At 44.3% G+C, this 21,832-nt stretch overlaps 1 protein-coding gene across 2 annotated transcripts in view; it reads left to right on the top strand.

Moving 5' to 3' along the window:
• RECQL4 (RecQ like helicase 4) overlaps positions 1-21,832 on the top strand; it is a 913,040-nt gene that overhangs the window by 793,880 nt on the left and 97,328 nt on the right. For both annotated transcript variants that reach the window (XM_044068076.1, XM_044068075.1), the window contains exon 24: positions 14,696-14,804. In XM_044068076.1, coding sequence (XP_043924011.1) covers positions 14,696-14,804 — 109 coding nt within the window. The remainder of the gene's footprint in view (positions 1-14,695; positions 14,805-21,832) is intronic.

Consider the following 21,832-nt stretch of genomic DNA (forward strand, 5'->3'; position numbering starts at 1 on the left):
TATGGGACCTTCAGAAATTGACTTAACTCTACAGTGCTTTGGAGCATGTGGAAGTTTGAGCAAAGCTCCTCTCCTGGACTGCATGCCTAGTAACTGTGAATCTGTGTCTGTTTTTTTCTCCAGCCATTCCCTACTGCATAGTTGATCCAGTTCAGTAAAAGTTATGGCAATATTGTCAGCACACCATTTTTTAATGTAGCTTATGCCATTTATTCTTCAGGGACAGCAGGCAGTAAATTTCAGATGATATACAGAAATGCAAGATGTTCTTCGTGTTTCACTGTTGCAATCTTTACATTTGGGTTATCCCTGCCAGGGTAGCCCTCATTTGGCCCAAATACCAGAGACTTAGTATTTCTGCTTCGGCTGCTGTCGCTCCAGGGCTGACGTCAGGTTGTCAGTGGTATAGAATCAGGCAGCTGACGCCATTACATCAGTCTTTCTTGCCAGGGAGCCCGAGTGCCGGTCGGCTGCTACCTGAGTTTTTCATTTCCGAATTGAAGTTGAAGTCTTCTAAAGCTAAATACCCTGTTGGGGATACTTTTTGCTTGCTCTAACAAATGTCAGAAAAAGTTAACAATTGTCTCGCCTGTGGAAAGCAAATACCACACTGAGACTTTCATTCTTACTGCGTCACTTGTTTAGGCCCAGACCACGAAGCCCCACACTGTCGCTTTTGTGCTTTGTTCAACGTCAGAATTAAACGTTGTCGGGCCCTTATTGTAGTTAGATATTTTCGCTGTCAGTCCTCAAATTCTGATATGGCTTCAGTAAGCCATCTGACAACAGATCTTCCGAAAAAACGTAAGGATAAAGACAGAGACAGACCGCACAGGTCCAAGACTGCCGACAACGCTTCCGTTAAGCTAGTCGTCAGTTCTCCGGTCCTCGGTGAGGTGCTTTCGCAGCCCCTGATGCCCACTTCTGTGGAGTCACAGGCCGCTGCCAAGACCCTTTCAGAGTCCAGTATGGCACGAGACTCTTCTTCGACTAAGGATCCTGGGATGTCTCTACCTTGGATGGGTCCGGAGCCGCTGAGCAGGCACCGGCTTCCGAAGAAGTACTTCGCACTACCGATACTCGACACAGACTGACTTTCACGTCTACAGTTCTTTCGAGAGCTACTGAGATTCTAAGGCCCAGGGTCCGAACCACACCCAAAAGAACGCCAACCCAAGCTCAGACAGTGGCTTCCTTGCCTCAGTCTCAAATGCTTAAAATGCGGAAGACCTTATAATGCTTATCAGGAGAAGCTAAGCTACCCCTTCCACAAGAAAAAGAGACTTGTCCCCAGTAGTTTTATCCAAACAGGAGTTGGATGACTCTGATGCATCTGAATATGAAGATATGCAACCCCTCTCTGCTGATGAGGATTCTGATGCAGAGGAATCCATCCCTTCACCCTCTCCACCCGAGAACTTTTCCTTTGGGGAAACCCTACATACTTTAAGGGAGCATTTCCAATGGGAATGTCAGGACTATCCTCAGTCAAAAAAAGAGACTCTGGGAAATCTTAGATCTTCCACAGCACAGACCTCTGGCCATCCCTCCTGTCCTGGATGTTGTGGATGATGTTTTTATGGAATCCAGCCTGACCCCTGACACCCTTCCTCCTGCTCCCAGGAAAACTGGCAGGTACTATAGAGTCCCTGACTCTCGCAAATTTCTTTTCAAAAATCCTACTGCTGACCCCGAGGTCATCTCTCAAGGATCAAAAGGAATCAAAGCAACTTCAGTTAAGAATCCGACTCCCTCAGACAGGGATTCCCGAGCTCTAGACAAATGGGGTAAAAAAGTATACACCGCTGCTACTCTTGCTATTAGAGCATTAAATTGTCAGTTCCATATGCTGAAATATCAGCAACATACCATAGAACTCCTCAAATAAAAAATATCTTCTTTCCCTGCTTGTGCAGAAAATAGAGTTACAAGAGTTAATGCATTCTGCAAGTCAAGTAACTAAGCACACCTTACAATGTGTTTGTGACACCCTAGAAGCATCTTGCAGGGCAGCAGTCACTGGTTCTGTCCTTAGAAGGCATGCTTGGCTTAAGGAACAGCCCTTGCCAGACCATGTCAAATCCAAGTTATTGGATGCACCCTTGCACAAAGACAACGTATTTGGCACCAAGGCAGAAGAGGTTTTAAAAAAGGTGGAAGAAAAAGCTAAATCTATGCAGACAGTTAAAGACTTCTTACAGGTCCAGCCACCAAGGTTCATTAGGCATTGCCCATCCAAGCACTAGTACTTTCCTGCCCTCTCCAAGTCAGCTCAGCCCAGACCCAAGGGAATCAGACCCCCACCCCCCCAGACAACAGCTCCAGAGAATGCAGAGATCTAAGCAATGGAGTTCCTCCTCTTCAAAACCAAAGATTGCAAAGCCATCCCCTTATGGTAAGAACTCACAATGACTTTACACTTCCACCCCTCCCTCTGCCCACCTGCTCTTTCCCCTAGGAGGGAAACTCTCCTTCCACACAAGTAACTGGGCCACCATTGCCAACGCCCACTGGGTCCTCAACCTAGTGTCCCAGCGATACAAATTTTATTTCCACACTCTGCCAACCCCAAAAGAGTTCCCAGATCTTCCAAAGAGGGCACATGGCACTCCAGCCTCGATCTATCCATTTTAAACACCTTTCTGGTGATAATTCAAAATGCTCACTCTCCAGCAGCTTCTTCCTATGCTTTCCAAGGATGCTTGGTAAGTCACCCTAGACCTAAAAAAGGCCTACCTGCACATTCCAGTCAGGGAATCATGCAGGAAATACCTATGTTTCAGGGCAGGATCACTTCACTTTCAGTTCTCTGCGCTTCCCTTTGGCTTATCCACTGCTCCCAGAGTTTTCACAAAATGTCTGGCTCCCACCATTGCTTTTTGCAGACAAAGAAATATTCACATTTATCCATACTTAAGACAACTGCCTGATTCAGGCAGACGGTCAAGAAAAGCTGCTAAAGCACCTGACCTTTGTAAAGGACCTACTGACCTCCCTGGGGTATACTATCAATGAAAAGAAATCCAAATTAGTATCGACACAAAAAATTGTATTCCTGGGAGCAAGCCAGGACACAGCATCCCAGATGGCATTCCTTACACCAGAAAAACAATACTGACAGTCTACTTCTCTCAACTAGCCACAAGGACCCAGTTATCCGTAAGGAAAATCTTGCAAGCTCTAGGGTTCATGGCTTCTTTCATTCTACTCATTCCATATGCCAGACTGCATATGAGGAAACTTCAGTGGTACCTAAAAAGCCTTTGGTGTCAGCACTGTCAAGACCTGGAAACTCTTATACCAGTGATACCTTATCTAAGGAAAGATTTTCTTTGGTGGGCAGCAGCATGCTACCACAGCAAGGGACTTCCCTTCTCACAACCCCACACCGCCCAGACCCTCACCACAGATGCATCAGACTATGCCTGAGGTGCACACCTGGACGGCAGGTGCATTCAGGGCCAATGGAGCCCAAATCAAGTACATCTGCACATCAACCAAAAAGAGATGTTGGCTGTTCAGCACACCCTGATAGCTTTCAGATCCCTACTTTCCTCGGGGTCTCTACTGATTAAAACAAACAACACCACGATGATGTGGTATATCAACAAGCATGGAAGGATTCACTCTTATCCTCTGTGCAGGCTCACCATGACCCTTTGGCACACAGCCTCAGCCATGCAACTACACCTGTTAGCACAATTCCTGCCAGGCTGTCTAAACTCTCTGGCAGACAACTTGAGCAGAAATCTGCTAGACCCACACGAGTGGCAATTAGACCAAAGAACCTTCACCCTTGTAACCCAGAAATGGGACACCCCAAAGGTCAACCTCTTTGCCTCCCACTCCCAATTATCAGCTCAGCAAATTCTGCACCAGGGAACCTCACAGCAAGGCCTGGAAAGTGGATGCTCTATCCTTCCAGTGGGTAAACCTCTCGGTCTGTGCATTTCCCCCTCTACCACTCATTTCAAGTGTACTGCTCAAAATAAGGGAGGAAACCCCGAGGACAATCCTGATTGCCGCAGCCTGGCCACGCCAGCACTGGTACCCACTGCTGCGCAGCCTTTCACCATGGCACCTACCTCAGATCCCAACACTCCTGACCCACAGGAATGGAGAATTCATGCATCCCCAATTGCAGACCCTCAGTCTGGCAGCCTGCTTATTCCCTGACCTCTACTCAAGCTGCCAGTCTAAGCAAACAAGTTTTACATGTTATACGTGAGTCCAGATGCCCCAGCACTAGAAAGTCTTATGCTGACAAGTGGAAAAGGTTTTGCACCTGGATCTAGGCTAAGGGAGCCGGAATGGTACAGCCCTCCCTGCCTCTCATCCTGGATTACCTGGCATACCTACTACACCAGGGGGGGTCTATCCTTCTCTTCTATTAAAATTCATGCCTTTGCCATCTCTGCTCATTTCAGTACAGAGCCACATCTTTTCTCGCAACCTGTCATCAAACAGTTCCTATGAGGGGCTAACAACTTGAGGCCACCCAGAAGAGCTCCTACCCCAGCTTGGGACCTAAACTTTGTGTTGGAAAAGCTCCCCCCCCCCCCTTTGAACCTGCAGCTTCAGCAGAGTTAAAATTTCTCTCTTGGAAGACAGCCTTGCTTCTGGCCATCACTTCAGCTAGAAGAGTATAAGAGCTACAAGCAAGTATGGTTGTAGAGCCCTTCATCATATTCCATGCTGACAGGGTCTCCCTCAGGACTAACCCATCCTTCATGCCAAAAGTGGTGTCCAGTGTGGCTCTCATCCAATCCAGTCATTTGCCCACCTTTTTTCCTAACCCACACAACAAGGGGGAAAGGATTATGCACTCTCTAAATGTGCACAGACAGCTCAGATTCTGCCTAAACAGGACTAAATCCTTTAGAAAAGCTGATCAATTGCTAGTCAGCTTCACTGCAGGAGCAGAGGGTAAGGCCATATCCAAACAAACTGTTTCCAAATGGATAGCACACTGCATCCATTTCTGCTACAAACAGCACGGGAAACCTTCCCCCAAGGGGGTCAGGACACATTCCACCAGAGCAACCTCCGCTTGCAGCTTTCCTCAAAGGGCTCCCCGCTAGGGGCATACTGGAGGCTGCAACATGGACATCTGTTCATACCTTCACCAAGCATTACCACCTGCCTATCTTCTCTAAATCCAAGGCAGGCTTTGCCACTGCAGTCTTGCAGGGCATCCTAGCCAGCCCCCAGTCTTCTTGACTGCCTCCACCCTTTTCTTCAGCTTTGGGAGTCAACCCAAATGTGATGACTGCAGCAGTGAAACACGAAGAACATAGTAGAGTTGTGTACACTTACCATAAATGTAGATGTTCGAGTACATTCACTGTTGCAGTCCTGGATTCCCTCCCTCCATCCCCCTTGTCTTCTCTCTCTCTCTCTCTCTCATAAGGAATTTTTGATATTTACTTTCTACTGGTGGTGTTCTTCCACCAAAACCTAGCTCCCTATTGGGGGCTCCTGACAGGGCAAGAAAAATTGATGTAATGGTGTCGGCTGCCTGATTTTATACCACTGATGACCTGACGTTAGTCCTGGAGCGACAGCAACCGACGCATTAATACTAAGCCTCTGGTGTTTGGGCCGACTGAGGGCTACCTTGGCAGGGATAGTCCAAATGCGATGACTGCAACAGTGAATACACTTGAACATCTACGTTTATGCTAAGTGTACACAACTGTACTTTTGTTTGCCAGTGTCTGCATTAGTAGTAGTTATCTTTAATGTGGAATTATTCATATGGCTGACTTCTGCTGAGATTGTACATATTGAATTAACAATATGGTATGACATGGCTAGCATTTCTTATGCTCTCAACATAAACACTCTTCTTTTTAAACTGTGCTATACATAGCTAGGTCCTATGGTGTGATGCTAGTGATATTTATATAATTTCATGTAGTTCATCCAAATACATAAGTGGAGTAAATGTAATTTATTTATTCATCATAATAAGAGGTATACCCAGTCGATAAAGTGGATATAACTGCTGGTTGGGGTGGAGACTATTTATGGATGAAAATGCATTATGCTCTTAATGTTTTTAAACAGTCTTTAATCTAACTTTGCAGGATTCTTGTGCATGTTGTGTCAGTCAAGTTGGAACACTTTACTAAAGTTGCTGTGTGTTTGTGTGACACAAATTTGAAATATGTTACTTTTGTCATTAATTTTTTGACCCAGATATCTGAGAAGGATGCAGTCAACAATATAACTATAATTGCTGGATTTGGGGCATATTTGTGGATAAAAATAACCCTGATGAGTTGATAGTTAAAAAAAAAATTGTCTGTGTTTGAAGATTGATGTGTGTTTGCGTAAAGAAAACTGCTGATACTTTATTGTAGCCATTTTTATCTCAATCGGACAAATATGTATACGTACAGGTAAGTGGCCATGATTGATGAGAACGGATATTGGTGGATTACAATGACATCAGTTTGAGTAGCCTTTTATGGTTGAATGTTCTGAATTGATACTTTTGTCATTATTGATTAATACAGATGTTCATCGTGTTACCCTGCTGCAGTCATCACACTTGGGTTATCCTGTCATCAGGTGGTCCCGCAGTCGGCCTGAATTCCAAAGTCTTGGTCCGGCGTCGGTTGCTGTCGCTTCTTCCCTGACGTCAGTGCATCAGGGGTATATAGGATGCATCCGACGGCATTTTCTACAGTCTTTCTTGCCGCGCGGTGCCCGAAGCAGAAGCAGTTCGCAAGTGCCGGTCGTCCGACTCCTGAGATTTTTTAAGTCGAATTTCAGATCCAAAGTCTTCAATAAAGCTAAGTACCCTGTTGGGGAAACTTTTCTTGCCTCAGACCGATGTCAGAAAAAGTTAACAATTGTATTTCTTGGGGGAAGCAAATACCTCATAAGGATTTTCATTCTTATTGTATACCTTGCCTAGGCCCAGACCACGACATCACTGGTTGTCACTTTTGTGCTAGGTTCAATAAGCGAACTATAAAACGATGCTTTGATTTCGCACGACACTACTTCGGTAGAAAATTTTATTACACTATGCCATCGGAGCAACCGACTACCGGCGTGCACAAAAAACGCAAAGATAAGGACAGGCAGCCTAGATCCAAGCCAGACTCCGAGGCCTCGGCTGGGCCGGTCTCCGGTTCACCGGTTTTCAGTGAGGCGCCTACGCAGCCCCTGGCTACCGCAGAATTGGAACCCCAGACCACTTTGGATTCTATGGCGGAGAGTTCTAGGCCGACGCAGCCATTTTCTTTAGGCCCTACCGATGACATTGCAGAAAGAGAAGCTGGTGCTGCAGAAACACCTTCGGTTTCTGAAGGTGTCTTCAGACCGATGACGCTCACCATAAAAACGTATCCTAAGCTTAAGACTCCTCTTAAACCAAAAAAGACTGCACTTCAGTCTCCACTTCAAGGCCCCATGTCTAAGAAACAGATGCTTAAAATGGCTGAAGATTTGATCTCTTTAATCAGGGGTTCCCAACCCCCACCCGACAAAAGGCCTAGACAAGAGGAAGATTATGCCTCCTCTGATCAAGTGTCTATTTCCTCAGGCTCCTCTGAGGAACAAGATTACTCCTTTCCCCCTTATGAAGATTCTGATGCTGAGGATTCCATTCCCTCAGCTTCTCCCCCTGAAGGCTATTCCTTTGGGGAAACTTTACATACCATGAGAGAACATTTTCACTGAGAAGGTCAGGACTACCCTGACTCAAAGAAAAGGCTCAGAGAGTTTCTTTTACTCCCCCAGCACAGACCACTCGCTATCCCCCCAGTTTTAGACATTGTGGATGATGTTTACTTAGAATCTAGTTTAAATCCAGATTCTCTGCCTCCTGCTTCAGCCAAACCAGATAGATATTATAGAGTGCCTGACTCCCACAAATTGCTTTACAAAAGCCCTGTTGCTGACCCAGAGACTATCTCCCAGGGTCCCAAAGGGGCTAAGGCTTCTATGGCAAAAAATCCGGTACCCTCTGAAAGGGACTCCAGAGCACTAGACAGGTGGGGGAAGAAGGTTTACACCTCAGCCACTCTAGCTATGAGAGCACTAAATTGTCAATTTCACATGCTTAAATACCAGCAATTTCTAATGTCTCAAATAAAACAAAAGATGAGCACACGCCCTCAACAGTCTGAATTGAAGGAAATGCAGGATCTGTTGCATATAGCTGAACAGATGGGCAAACATACTTTAGAATGTGGATTTGACTCCTTGGAAGCTTCCTGTAGAGCAGCTGTTACTGGGTCTGTTATACGTAGGCATGCTTGATTAAAGGAACAAACTCTGCCTGATCATGTTAAAGCAAAGTTACTAGATGCTCCCTTACAGCAGGATGTCCTATTTGGGGTTAAAGCAGAAGAAGTCTTAAAGAAAATGGAGGATAAGGCAAAATCTATGCAGACGGTCAAAGATTTCTTACAGGTTCAGCCCCGTCGCTTCAGCAGAAATTGGCCAAGAAAAAATTGGTCCTTTCCAGCTACTGACAGACCACAGAGGGGTAAATACAGACGCCCAAGAGGCAGAGGACAAGCATAAAACCCACTACAAACCTCGACAATGGGGCACTGCAACACAGAAGGGAGGAGAAGACAGGCCCCAAACTACTAGAAGGCAAACACAATGATTTAAACCTCATATGGCCAAGCAAAACTCTCTTGGCAGCTCCCTTGGGAGGAAAATTAGCACTTTTTACAGACAACTGGCGCATCGTCACAAAGGACAAATGGGTCCTAGACATTACTTCACAAGGATACAGATTCCATTTCCACACCTTGCCAACGATAAGAGGAATGCCAAACCTGCCACAAAATCAATGGGCAGAGGCACAAAAACAAATTACAGCTCTCATGGACATGAGAGCCATTCAACTGGTACCTACATGGGAGCAAGGCCAAGGATTTTACTCGAGGCTCTTTCTAGTCCCCAGAAAGGACAATGCTTGGAGACCCATTCTGGACCTTTGAATTCTAAACACCTTCTTACAAGTACCCAAATTCAAGATGCTAACCCTACAGCAGCTTCTTCCCATGTTGGGCAAGAAAGCATGGCTAGTAACGTTGGACCTCAAGGAGGCATACCTGCATGTCCCTGTCAGACAAAATTGCAGAAGATACCTCCGTTTCATTGCAGGTTCAACCCATTACCAATTCTCTGCACTGCCCTTTGGCTTATCCACTGCGCCCAGGGTCTTCACAAAATGCCTGGCACCAGTAATTGCATACTGCAGACAAAGAGGAATTCAAATATACCCATACCTGGACGACTGCCTCATTCAAGCAGAAAGCAAGGACATCCTCTTACAACATCTGGCTTTTGTAAAACACCTTCTAAGTTGCCTAGGGTACACAGTAAACGAAAAAAAATCAAAACTTGTACCCTCACAAAATATGACATTCCTGGGTGCCAGCTTGAATACAACGGCCCAGATGGCTTATCTGACGCCAGACAAACAACTACAACTGACTCAATATTTCAAAACAATGGCAACAAAGACCTAACTCCCTGCAAGAAAAATTCTGCAGGCCTTGGGCTTCATGGCATCTTGCATACTACTAATACCATTTGCAAAGCTGCATATGAGGAAATTACAGTGATACCTAAAAAGTGTATGGACTCAACACAGCCACAGCTTGGACACATTGATATCTCTCATTCCCTGCCTTCAACAAGAGTTTCTATGGTGGTCACAGGCATGTCACCTCAACAAGGGTCAGCCTTTCACCTTGCCCCCAGCCAGGCAAACTATGACAACAGATGCATCGGACTATGCCTGGGGGGCACACATGGCAGGACAGTGCGTTCAAGGCATATGGACTGCAGATCAAAGGAATCTGCACATCAATCAAAAAGAAATGCTAGCTGTACAGAATGCCCTGACAGCCTTCAAGGACCTCTTACATCCAGGACAGCTTACGATAAGGATGGACAACACCACAGTAATGTGGTACATAAACAAACAAGGGGGTACACACTCCTACCCTCTATGCAGGCAAGCAATGACCTTGTGGAACACAGCACTGGCTTACCAAGTTCAGCTACAAGCTCAATTCCTGCCAGGAAAAAAGAACACATTGGCAGACGACCTCAGCAGAAACATCATGGATCCCCACGAGTGGAAACTGGGTCCACAAGTATTTGCAATGATAACTCAAAAATGGGGCCACCCAGACATAGACCTGTTTGCCAGCCCCCAAAACTATCAGCTAACAAAATTTTGTACAAGGACGTTTCACCATCAAGCTTGGAAAGTGGACGCACTCTCATTCAGTTGGATAAAACCTGACAGTATATGTCTTCCCTCCATTGTCCCTTCTCACAAAGGTGCTGCTGAAAGTCAGGATGGAGAGACCCAGAATGATACTCATAGCCCCAGACTGGCCACGCCAGCACTGGTAAGGAATATGGCCCACCTTGGATTTTACCACAAATTGCTCATTTGCTCACACAGCAAGACAGTCAGATTCTACACAGCCAGCTCAAAACCTTAAATTTGGCTGCATGGCAAATCACCTAAGCAACCAGCCAGCTCCTCTTCCTCAAGCTGTTATGGATGCTATTCTGGAAGCCAGGAGGTCCAGCACCAGGAAGGCCTACTTGGACAAATGGAAAAGGTTTTGCGCCTGGAACCAAGCTAAGGGCCAAAATACCCTTCAGCCACACATACCTCAGATTCTACAGTATTTAACTGAGATGTTGCACAAAGGACTTTCTTTTTCATCTATTAAAATCCACACCTCAGCTATTTCAGCCCACTACAACACGGATCCTCCCTTATTTTCACATCCGCTTCTAAGGCAGTTTCTCAGAGGGGCCAAAAACATTAGGCCTCCCAGGAGAGCACCTACATTAACCTGGGACCTCAATTTTGTTCTGGAAAAACTTACGCTACCTCCTTTGAACCAGCTTTCTCAGCTGACTTAAAGTTTATATCATGAAAGACTGTCCTGCTGCTTGCAATAACTTCAGCCAGAAGAGTCTCAGAGCTTCAGGCACTAATGGCAGTAGAGCCTTTCCTCATTTTCCATCAAGACAGAGTTTCTCTACGAACTAACCCCTCCTTTATGCCTAAGGTGGTATCCAGTGTGGCTCTAAATCAAACCATCCATTTACCCACCTCCTTTCCAAATCCACAGAACAAAGGAGAAAGACTCCTGCACTCCTTGGACATTCACAGGCAACTACGTTACTACTTGGATAAAACAAGTTTTCAGAAAATCTGACCAGCTCTTTGTATCCTATGCTGCAGCTTCACAAGGGAAGGCTATATCAAAACAGACCATTTCCAAATGGATAGGACATTGCATTCGTTTTTGCTACACCCATCATGGAAAACCAGTTCCTGCTACCATAAGGCCCCACTCTACCAGGGCAGCAGCTACATCTACAGCCTTCCTCAGGGGGGTGCCAAAGGATATTTTGGAAGCTGCAACTTGGAGTTCAGTACACACCTTCACCAAACACTACCACTTACCACTTTACTCTAAGACTAGAGCTGGCTTTGCCACTGCAGTTCTGCAGGGCCTTCTAGCCTCCTCTAACCCTGTTTGACTCCACCTCCCATCCTTAGCTTTGGGATTCCACCCAGGTGTGATGACTGCAGCAGGGTAACACGATGAACATAGTACAGTTTTGTACCTACTATAAATGTAGATGTTCGAGTGTATACCCTGCTGCAGTCCAGGTTACCCTCCCTCCATCCCCTCTGACCTAACTAACTAAAACATTTCAATGCCTTAACATCTGATACTACCTTTGTGGTGTATTTGCTTATAGCTGGAGGGATGTTTTGTTTGTGCTAAACTTTTAAGATTGGTACTGTTTACTGACCACCCTTTTGGGGGGCACCTGACATCTGGGGCAAGAAAAACTGAAGAAAATGGCGTTGGATGCATCCTATATACCCCTGGCGCACCGACGTCAGGGAAGAAGCGACCGCAACCGACGCCGGACCAAGACTTTGGAATTCAGGCCGACTGCGGGACCGCCTGACAACAGAATAACCCAAGTGTGATGACTGCAGCAGGGTATACACTCGAACATCTACATTTATGGTAGGTACAAAACTGTACTTTTTCACTGTTTACTGGGAAAAAAATGTTCAAAACTATACATTTAAAACACTGCAATAAATGCTGCTGTATTAAACAGGAAGTATAATTTAAAACAATCGGAAAGGTGAATGCAGAAGAACACATGTATTTATACGATAACACAAAAAAGCAACTGTTTTTTTGATAGCTCCAGAGCACAAAAATTTTTGGCACAGTAACGTAGGCAACAGAAAGTAGAAAGGGTTTTTGCCAAACTTAGGGGGGGCCTATAACAAGAAAAATAATCAGAGATCCTTTAGAGGTATTAGAGATGTTTTGTAAATTTTATGAAATTTCAAATAAAGCAGAGAAGTGGGGAAATCAAGAAAAAGCACAAATTGAGATATTTATGGAAGACTTAAAGATGACAAAGTTAGAGATAGGTGAGGCTCAACAACTAATAGTTAAGGTAACAATAACATTTGAATTGCTTTGAATATTCTGGACTGTTTCGTGCTGAATAGATGCATATGTTTATAGCTTTTGCTGTTGTTTGGTTCACATTCCTATTCTTTGTCATAATCTTTTATACTTCTGGATTCAGTGAACCGTTTATCCAGTTTGCTGCTGTCTTTTGTTGCATAATTATAAAGTGTTTGTGTATAATGGCAAGGTGATGCCAATGTATTTTTTTTTTGAAGGGGGGACAAACATTTGATAACATTAGTAGAACAGTGATTATCCATGGTGAAGCAAAATGTAAGTAAATACCACTATTATTAGTGGGTATTGCTGCAGAGAAAGCATTTAACAGAATAAGCTGGGATTTTATGAGTAGGGCAATGAAAGCATTTGCATTTCCTGATGCAACAGTAAGGTTAATTAGAGGGAAATGTGAGGGATCAGAGGCAAAAATCAAAGTGGGGAGGATTCTCTGATGAGTTGTAGCTGAACAGCGGAACCAGTGAGAAGTATGAGTGTCGTACATAACACAAGCAGAAAGATACCATTCAAAGTGGAAAGGGATGATGAAGCAGAGGGTGGGGTGTAATTCAAGAAATAAGGAAAGAATGGGGTTTTGGACACAAATCCTTAAGGAGAATAACAGTCATACAGAACATTTTATTCATAGAGTAGCAGAAAGTGTACTTAGAACTAAGCCAACACAGGAATGGAGTAAAGGAATTCTGCCAAAAGGGATGACTGCAATTTGGATACATGGAATAGTCAATAAGGGCTGGAATTTACTGGAGAAAGCTGACAAAGGAATCAAGGTTGGGAGCAAATAATTAGAGAAAGGTAATAGAATGGAAAGAGGCCAAGAAGACATTTAGATTGCAGGCTAGAGATTGCCTTCCTTATCAGGGACTGATATCTGAGTATAGGCAAAGAGAAAAGTGATAGGGGAAATCCTAAATGAAAGACCTGCTCTGGTAGAGTTTTTAGTTGACTGGCGAACAGAAACTGCTGTTAAAAAAGAGCTAATTAGTAGGGCATATAAAATATTGCACAGTAACTGTAGGAACCAATCAGAAGAGGTCAGGAAAGATTAAGAAGATAGCTTAGGTATGCAATTTGCAAAGAAACAATGGGAGCACATATGTATGTCTCCCAAATATGGAGCAAAAGTGTGAAAGAGTTAGGATTTTTGCCTGGAAGTGTTTGCATAGGCATTTTTATACCCCAAGCAAACTGCAGAGAATTTTTCCTCAGGTAAATGCAAATGTTGGAGGTGTGATGGAGAAGAAAGAGGTAATTGAGAACATATGCTTTGGGAGTGTGAGGAGATGGCAGTCTTTAAAATTCCCTACAGAGTACTCTGTCGGGAATATTTGGTGAGCAAATGAGTGTAACTAAGGAAATTATTTTTTTTTTGAGCTGGGATACACAGTGTATGAATTGCCTAGACATAGTAAGGTCTTGTTAAGTTTAATTCTGGTGGCTGCCAAAAAAAACAATTACTAGAAAATGGACATCAAATTCTAAGTGAGCTATACCTGAAGTAGTGAATTTTGTATTGGAGATAAAAGAGAAGTGAGAGGTTTAGAAAAGGGATGGAGTAAATTACACAGAAAAAAATGGAAATTGAGAACTGAATATGCAGAAAAATGTTTTGGAGGAGAAATGCGATTTAAGAGAAGGCAGGAATTGAATAGTTTATGTAATGTTGCTTAGATTATAGGATATGTAACAACATGCAATGTTTAATGTTTAAATGCGAACTTGTTAATATGGTTTGGTTACTTTTATGTAAATGCAAGTCTGTCACAAGTGATAATTCAATAAATGTGTTTAAAAAATGGTGCAGGGAGGCTGTGGTTTGAAAATATCCCAGGGCCAAAGATATAATTAATCTGCCACTGATAATGAGTGAAATGCTTGCATTCCTTAGACTCATAATGTCCTAATTTGGTAGGTATACAAGATGACTGACATTTATAAATGTATAATTTTGGTAGTGGTTGGTCATTACAGATCATACTTAACATTCCAGCTTGCATGCGTTTAAAATGTATTTCTGATTTTATTTTCACATTTGTTGCTCCCAGACAGACTTATAGGCTTCTCTGCAGATGTATACTGTTATTTCTCTGTCCCCTTCAATCTACAGATGATTTTAGTCCAGTCTCATGCTTTTCCTTATTTCATATTCACAGCTTAAAGACTGTGCAGAACAGATCCATTTGGATATCCGTAGTTTTCTTTCCATTCATCCGGAAGAGAAGTTTACAGGCAGATCCATTGCTAGGATATTTCATGGGATTGGTAAGTTGTGAGCATGTAAATATATGTACCGTACCTGCATTTGTTTACTTTGTTTAACCATTCCATTCTTAATTCAGTTTGCATATGATAAACAGGCATTGCCAGAAATATTAAACTTAGTACACCGTACTGTTTGTCTTCAAATAACTTAATATGTCCATTTGCTGCTGCAGTAACTGTGTAGTATGAAAATAAAAGTCATCACTGTTGTAAATGTCATCTGTCATTTACTCAACTTGTGATGGATGGAAGGCAAGCTGAAAAGATATAGAATTGTTGAGCTGTACTGCATGTATTCCAGTTATTTAAATCAGTGAAACCAAAATGTTTCATATCTTTTGTGTTGACTAGCTGTAGCAGATACAATGCTATTTCACCAGCAGGGTTTACCCTGTTTGCAGAATAATGCTGGTCATCACTGTCTTTTGTGTGCTGACCTGTACATGTAGTTGCACCTATTGCAGATGTACTTTATTGCTGCTGATCAGTCTGCTGGATGATCTCTCTTTGTTACTGTGTCATTGTCTAACACTGTGGTCAGGGCATGGATTAAAGCATTAGTCAGATCATCTTGTTCATTTCAGTAAATACCTTGCAGTTAAATTAAATTTTCTGTATGTGCTGTAGGTTGAGTTAAGAGTTTGCCTGGCTTACCCACCAAATTCAGAATGGAAAAGTCTAACTGTAAGGTTAGCCCTCCAGCTGAAAAAGGTTGCTTTGTTTCTCTTTTTAGACACTAGAAGATTTTCTTCTTGTTTCACTGTTGCAGTCATCACACTTGGGTTATCCTGCCAGGGGTAGCCCTCAGTCGGCCCGAATACCAGAGGCTTAGTATTTTTGCGTCGGTTGCTGTCGCTCCAGGACTGACGTCAGGTCGTCAGTGGTATAAAAACAGGCAGCCGACGCCATTACATCAGTCTTTCTTGCCAAGGAGCCCAAAGCAGAAGCAGTTTGCACGAGTGCCGGTCGGCTGCTACCTGAGTTTTTGTTTCCAAAATTGAAGTTGAAGTCTTCAAAAGCTAAGTACCCTGTTGGGGATCCTTTTTTCTTGCTCTAACCGATGTCAGAAAAAGTTGTTAATTGTCTCGCCTGTGGAAAGCAAATACCACACAGAGATTTCCATTCTTACTGCGTCACCTGTTTAGGCCCAGACCACGACGTCCCTCACTGCCGGTTTTGTGCTTTGTTCAACGCCCGAACTATACATCATTGGGCCCGTATCATAGCTAAATACTTTCTCTCTCGATCTCCATATTCCAAAATGTCTCCGGTATGCCATCCAACTGCCGATCTTCCGAAAAAACGTAAGGATAAAGACAGAGACAGATGCACAGGTCCAAAACTGCCGACGACACTTCTGTTAAGCTAGTCACCAGTTCGCCAGTCCTCAGTGAGGCACTTTTGCAGCCCCTAATGCCCGCTTCTCTGGATTCGCAGGCTGCTACCGAGACCCGTTCAGGGTCCGGTATGCTGCAAGACACATCTTTGACTTTGGAACCTGCGGATGTCTCTACCTTGGATGGGTCCAGAGCCACTGTGCAGGCACCAGCTTCTGAGGAAGTTCTTAGCACTACCAATATCCGACACAAACCGATGGCTTATTTTGCGTCCAGTTCTTTCTAAAACTACCGAGTTTCTAAGGCCCAGAGTACGAACTACGTACCCAACCTCAAGCGACTGCTTCCATGCCTCAGTCTCAGATGCTTAAAGTGGCAGAAGACCATATCATGCTCATTAGGAGAAGCCAGCCTACCCCTGCTAAAAGGAAAAGAGACTTGTCCCCAACAGCTTTATCTGACCAAGAGTCTGACGACTCTGACGTTTCTGATTATGAAGACATTCCCTTATCTGCTTATGAGGATTCAGATGCAGAGGAATCCATTCCTTCTGCCTCTCCTCCAGAGGATTTTTCTTTTGGTGAAACCCTACATACCTTGAAAGAGCATTTCCATTGGGAATGCCAACGTTATCCTCAGTCCAAACAGAGACTTGGGGAATTTTTAGATTTACCACAGCACAGACCCTTAGCTATTCCTCCTGTTCTGGATGTTGTGGATGATGTTTTTATGGAATCCAGTCTAACTCCTGATACTCTGCCTCCTGCTCCCAGGAAACCTGATAGGTACTACAGAGTCCCTGACTCTCATAAATTTCTTTTCAAAAATCCTACTGCTGACCCAGAGGTCATCTCCCAAGGACCTAAGGGAATAAAAGCAGCCACAGCTAAGAATCCCACCCCCTCGGACAGGGATTCCCAAGCTTTAGACAGATGGGGAAAAAAGTATACACCTCTACAACTCTTGCCATTAGAGCATTAAATTGTCAGTTCCACATGCTGAAATAACAGCAACATACTATGAAACTTATTAAACAAAAACTATCTACCTTCGCTGACTGTGCAGAAAATAAACAATTACAGGAGCTTATGCATTCTGCAAGCCAAGTTAGTAAGCATACCCTGCAATGTGGGTTTGATTCCCTAGAAGCATCCTGCTGGGCAGCAGTCACAGGTTCTGTACTTAGAAGGCATGGTTGGCTTAAGGAACAGACCTTGCCAGACCATGTCAAATCAAAATTATTGGACGCACCACTGAACAAAGACAATCTGTTTGGCACCAAAGCAGAAGAGGTTCTAAAAAAGATGGAAGAAAAAGCTAAGTCTATGCAGACTGTTAATTACTTTTTGCAAGTCCAGCCTCCAAGATTCAGCAGGCATTGCCCCTCAAAACATTTGTCCTTTCCAGCCCCGTCAAGGCCACCTCAGACTAGACCTAGGGGAAGTAGACCCCCCCCCCCAGACAACAATCTCAGGGTTTTCAGAGATCTAAGCAATGGAGTACCTCCACTTCTAAAACAGGGAGTGCTAAACCACCCCCTTATGGAAAGAATTCACAATGACTTTTCAACTCCACCTTTTACCTCTGCCCACCTGCTTGTGCCCCAGGAGGAAAACTTGCCTCCCATGCAAAAAATTGGGCCTCCATCACCAACGATCGATGGGTCCTCAATGTAGTGTCCCAGGTGTACATATTTTATTTCCTCACACACTGCCAACCCCAAAAGGGTTCCCAGATCTTCCTCCAAACCAGTGGGCAGAGGCACAAAACCAAGTTCATTCCCTGCTCTCCATGAGGACAATTCACCCTGTTTTTGCAGACCAGATAGGCCAAGGTTTCTATTCCAGACTTTTCATGGTACCCAGAAAAGAGGGCATCTGGCGACCAATCCTAGATCTGTCTATTCTAAACACCTTCCTGGTGGTACCAAAATTCAAAATGCTCACCCTCCAGCAACTTCTTCCTGTGCTATCCACTTTTGCCTGGCTAGTCACTCTAGACTTAAAAAAGGCCTATCTGCTCATCCCAGTTGGAGACTCTTGCAGGAAATATCTATGTTTCAGGGCAGGATCTATGCATTATCAGTTCTCTGCACTTCCCTTTAGCTTATCCACTGCTCCCAGAGTTTTCACCAAATGTCTGGCTCCAGCCATTGCTTTTTGCAGACAAAGAAATATTCAAATTTACCCCTACTTGGATGACTGCCTGATTCAGGCAGACAGGAAGAACTGTTACAGCACCTGACATTTGTAAAAGATCTACTGACCTCACTGGGGTACACTATAAATGAAAAGAAATCCAAACTAGTCCCCAGTCAGAAAATTGTATTCCTGGGAGAAAGCCTAGACACAGCATCCAAGATGGCATTCCTTACTCCAGAAAAACCAAGCCTATCTGACAGGCTACTTCTCTCAACTGGCCACCAGAACCCAGTTATCCGCAATTAAAATCCTGCAAGCTCTAGGGTTCATGGCCTCCTGCATTCTACTAATTTCATATGCCAGACTGTATATGAGGAAACTTCAATGGTACTTAAAAAGCTTTTGGTATCAACATTCTCAGGTCCTGAAAACTATTATACCTATGATACCTTGTCTAAGGAAAGATCGTCTTTGGTGGGCAGCAGCATGCAGTCACAACAAGGGACTTCCTTTTTCACAACCCCACGCCACCCAGACCCTAACCACAGATGCATCAGACTATGCCTTGGGTGCACACCTGGATGGCAGGTGCGTTCAGGGCCACTGGAGCCCAAATCAAATTCATCTGCACATCATCCAAAAAGAAATGCTAGCTGTTCAGCATGCTCTGACAGCTTTCAGACCCCTACTCTCTCTGGGGCCTCTACCAATCAAAAAGACAACACCACAGTGATTTGATACATCAACAAGCAGGGAGGAACAAACTCTTATCCACTATGCAGGCTAGCCATTACCCGTTGGCACATGGCTTCAGCCATGCAGATTTATCTGCTAGCACAATTCCTGTGAGGCAACCAAAACTCTCTGGCAGACAACTTAAGCAGAAATCTCATAGACCCACATGACGAGCAATTAAACCACAGCACCTTCAGCCTTGTAACCCAGAAATGGGGTACCCCAAAGGTGGACATATTTGCCTCCCACAACAACCACTAGCTTAGCAAATTCTGCACCAGTGAACCTCACAGCAAGGCCTGGAAAGTGGATGTCCTATCCTTCCAATGGGTAAACCTCTCGATCTATGCATTTCCCCCCTCTACCTCTTCTTTCAAGGGTATTACTCAAAATAAGGGTGAAAAGACTAAGGGCAATCCTGATTGCCCCAGACTGGCCACGCCAACACTGCTACCCAGTATCATGCAGTCTGTCACCGTTGCCTCCATGGCACCTCCCACAGATTCCAACTCTCCTGGTGCAGCAAAAGGGAGAGTTCTTGCATCCACAGTTGCAGACCCTGAACCTGGCAGCCTGGCTTATTTCTTGACCCCTCCTCCAGTGGCCAGCATAAGTAAGCAAGTCCTGGATGTTGTACGTGAAGGCAGATGACCCAGCACTAGAAAATCCTATGCTGACAAGTGGAAAAAGTATTGTTCCTGGATCCGGGATAAAGGAGCTGAACCAGCACAGCTCTTCTTACCTCTCATCCTGGATTACCTAGCAGACCTGCTTCACAGGGGCCTGTCATTCTCTTATATTAAAATCCATGCCTCTGCCATCTCTGCTCATTACAGCACAGAGCCACTTCTATTTTCACACCCCCTCATCAAGCAGTTCCTTAGAGGGGCTAGCAACTTAAAGCCACCCAGAAGAGTCCCTACCCCTGCTTGGGACCTTAACTTTGTGTTGGAAAAGCTCATGCTCCCCCCTTTGAGCCTGCAGCTTCAGCAGAGTTAAAATTCCTCTCTTGGAAAACAGCCTTGCTTTTGGCCATCACTTTGGCTAGAAGAGTGTCTGAGCTACAAGCACTCATGGCTGTGGAACCCTTCATCGTTTTCCATGCTGACAGGGTCTCCCTCAGGACTAACCCAACTTTCATGCCTAAAGTAATCTCCAGTGTGACTCTCAACCAATCTATTCATTTGCCCACCTTTTTCCCTAACCTCAAAATAAGGAGGGAAGGATCCTGCACTCTAGATATGCACAGACAGCTCAGATTCTACCTGGATAAAACTAAGTCCTTCAGGAAATCTGACCAGTTACTGGTCAGCTCTGCAGCAGGGGCAGAGGGCAAGACCATATCAAACCAATTTCCAAATGTGTAGTACACTGTATACATTTCTGTTACAAACACCACAGGAAACCACCCCCACAGGGGGTCAGAACACATTCCATTAGGGCAACTGCCATCTCTGCAGCTTTTCTCGGAGGGGTCCCTACCAGGGATATCCTGGAAGCTGCAACATGGAGTTCTGTTCACACCTTCACCAAGCATTACCACCTGCCTATCTTTTCAAAATCCAGGGCAGGCTTTGCAACCGCAGTCCTGCAAGGGCATTCTAGCCATCCCCAACTCTTCTTGACTGCCTCCACCCGTTTCTTCAGCTTTGGGATTCAACCCAAATGGGATGACTGCAACAGTGAAACACGAAGAACATAGTACAGTTGTGTACATGTACCATAAATGTAGATGCCCAAGTGTATTCACTGTTGCAGTCCTGGTTTTTCACCCTCCATCCCCCTTGTCTCTCTGTCTCTCTCTCTTCCTCACTCCTTACATTGATATTTGGTATTTACTGTCTACTGGTGGTGTTATTTCACCTTAGCCTAGCTCCCCATTTGGGGGCTGATGACATTAGGGGCAAGAAAAACTGATGTAATGGCGTTGGCTGCCTGATTTTATACCACTGACGACCTGATGTCAGTCCTGGAGTGACAGCAACCGACGCAGAAATACTAAGCCTCTGGTATTCAGGCCGACTGAGGGCTATCCCTGGCAGGATAACCCAAGTGCAATGGCTGCAACAGTGAATACACTTGAACATCTACATTTATGGTAAGTGTACACAACTGTACTTTTCCTGGTGAGTCGCACTGCTCCCCCATACCCTCTATGGTCAGCAACAAGGTTGTGAGCTAGAATGTCTAACAAGCTTTCAGTGTACATGTAGTGATTTCATAACTTGATGTATTGCATTTTTTTAGTAGTAAACTATGAGTTTGCATCATATCTTGAAGCCATTTTGTAAAGGTTTGTTCAGGTGTGAACAAATCCTCAGCACATCCCTTGGACTACAGAGTTCACAGGGTTCAGTCTTAGGTCTGTTAATGTTTACAGTTTACATGCTTCCATTAGGAGACCTTATTAGGCAGAGAGTACTAGCATACCATAGTTAAACAAAACTCCGATTTACCTCAGAGTTGTGTACTGTTATTTTTGCTTCACTGTATAGTTTTTCAGATATCTGCTGAAGTTGTTGGTTTTCCCCACCTCCCCCTATTTCTCTGTGTCTTAAGTTGGTTTTACATCTTGTGTGTTATCTGACTATCTCAAGGATTACTTGCATAAAATTAGACCCTCTTAGTAACAACCTGCATATCATTGCTGGAGCCTTCCTGTGTCCTGACAGAGTGATTTTCAAACTATCTGGAGATGTACAGAGTTAGGTATATTTTTCTGGCACTTCAGAGTTGTGTACTGTTAATTGTTGCTTGACTAATTTTATATCATTGCTGGCTGACTTCAGAGTTGTGCACTGTTATTTTTGCTTCA

This window comes from Protopterus annectens, chromosome 4.part0, assembly GCF_019279795.1.
Source record: "Protopterus annectens isolate FY-2018-M chromosome 4.part0, PAN1.0, whole genome shotgun sequence".
Lineage (NCBI taxonomy): Eukaryota > Metazoa > Chordata > Ceratodontiformes > Protopteridae > Protopterus > Protopterus annectens.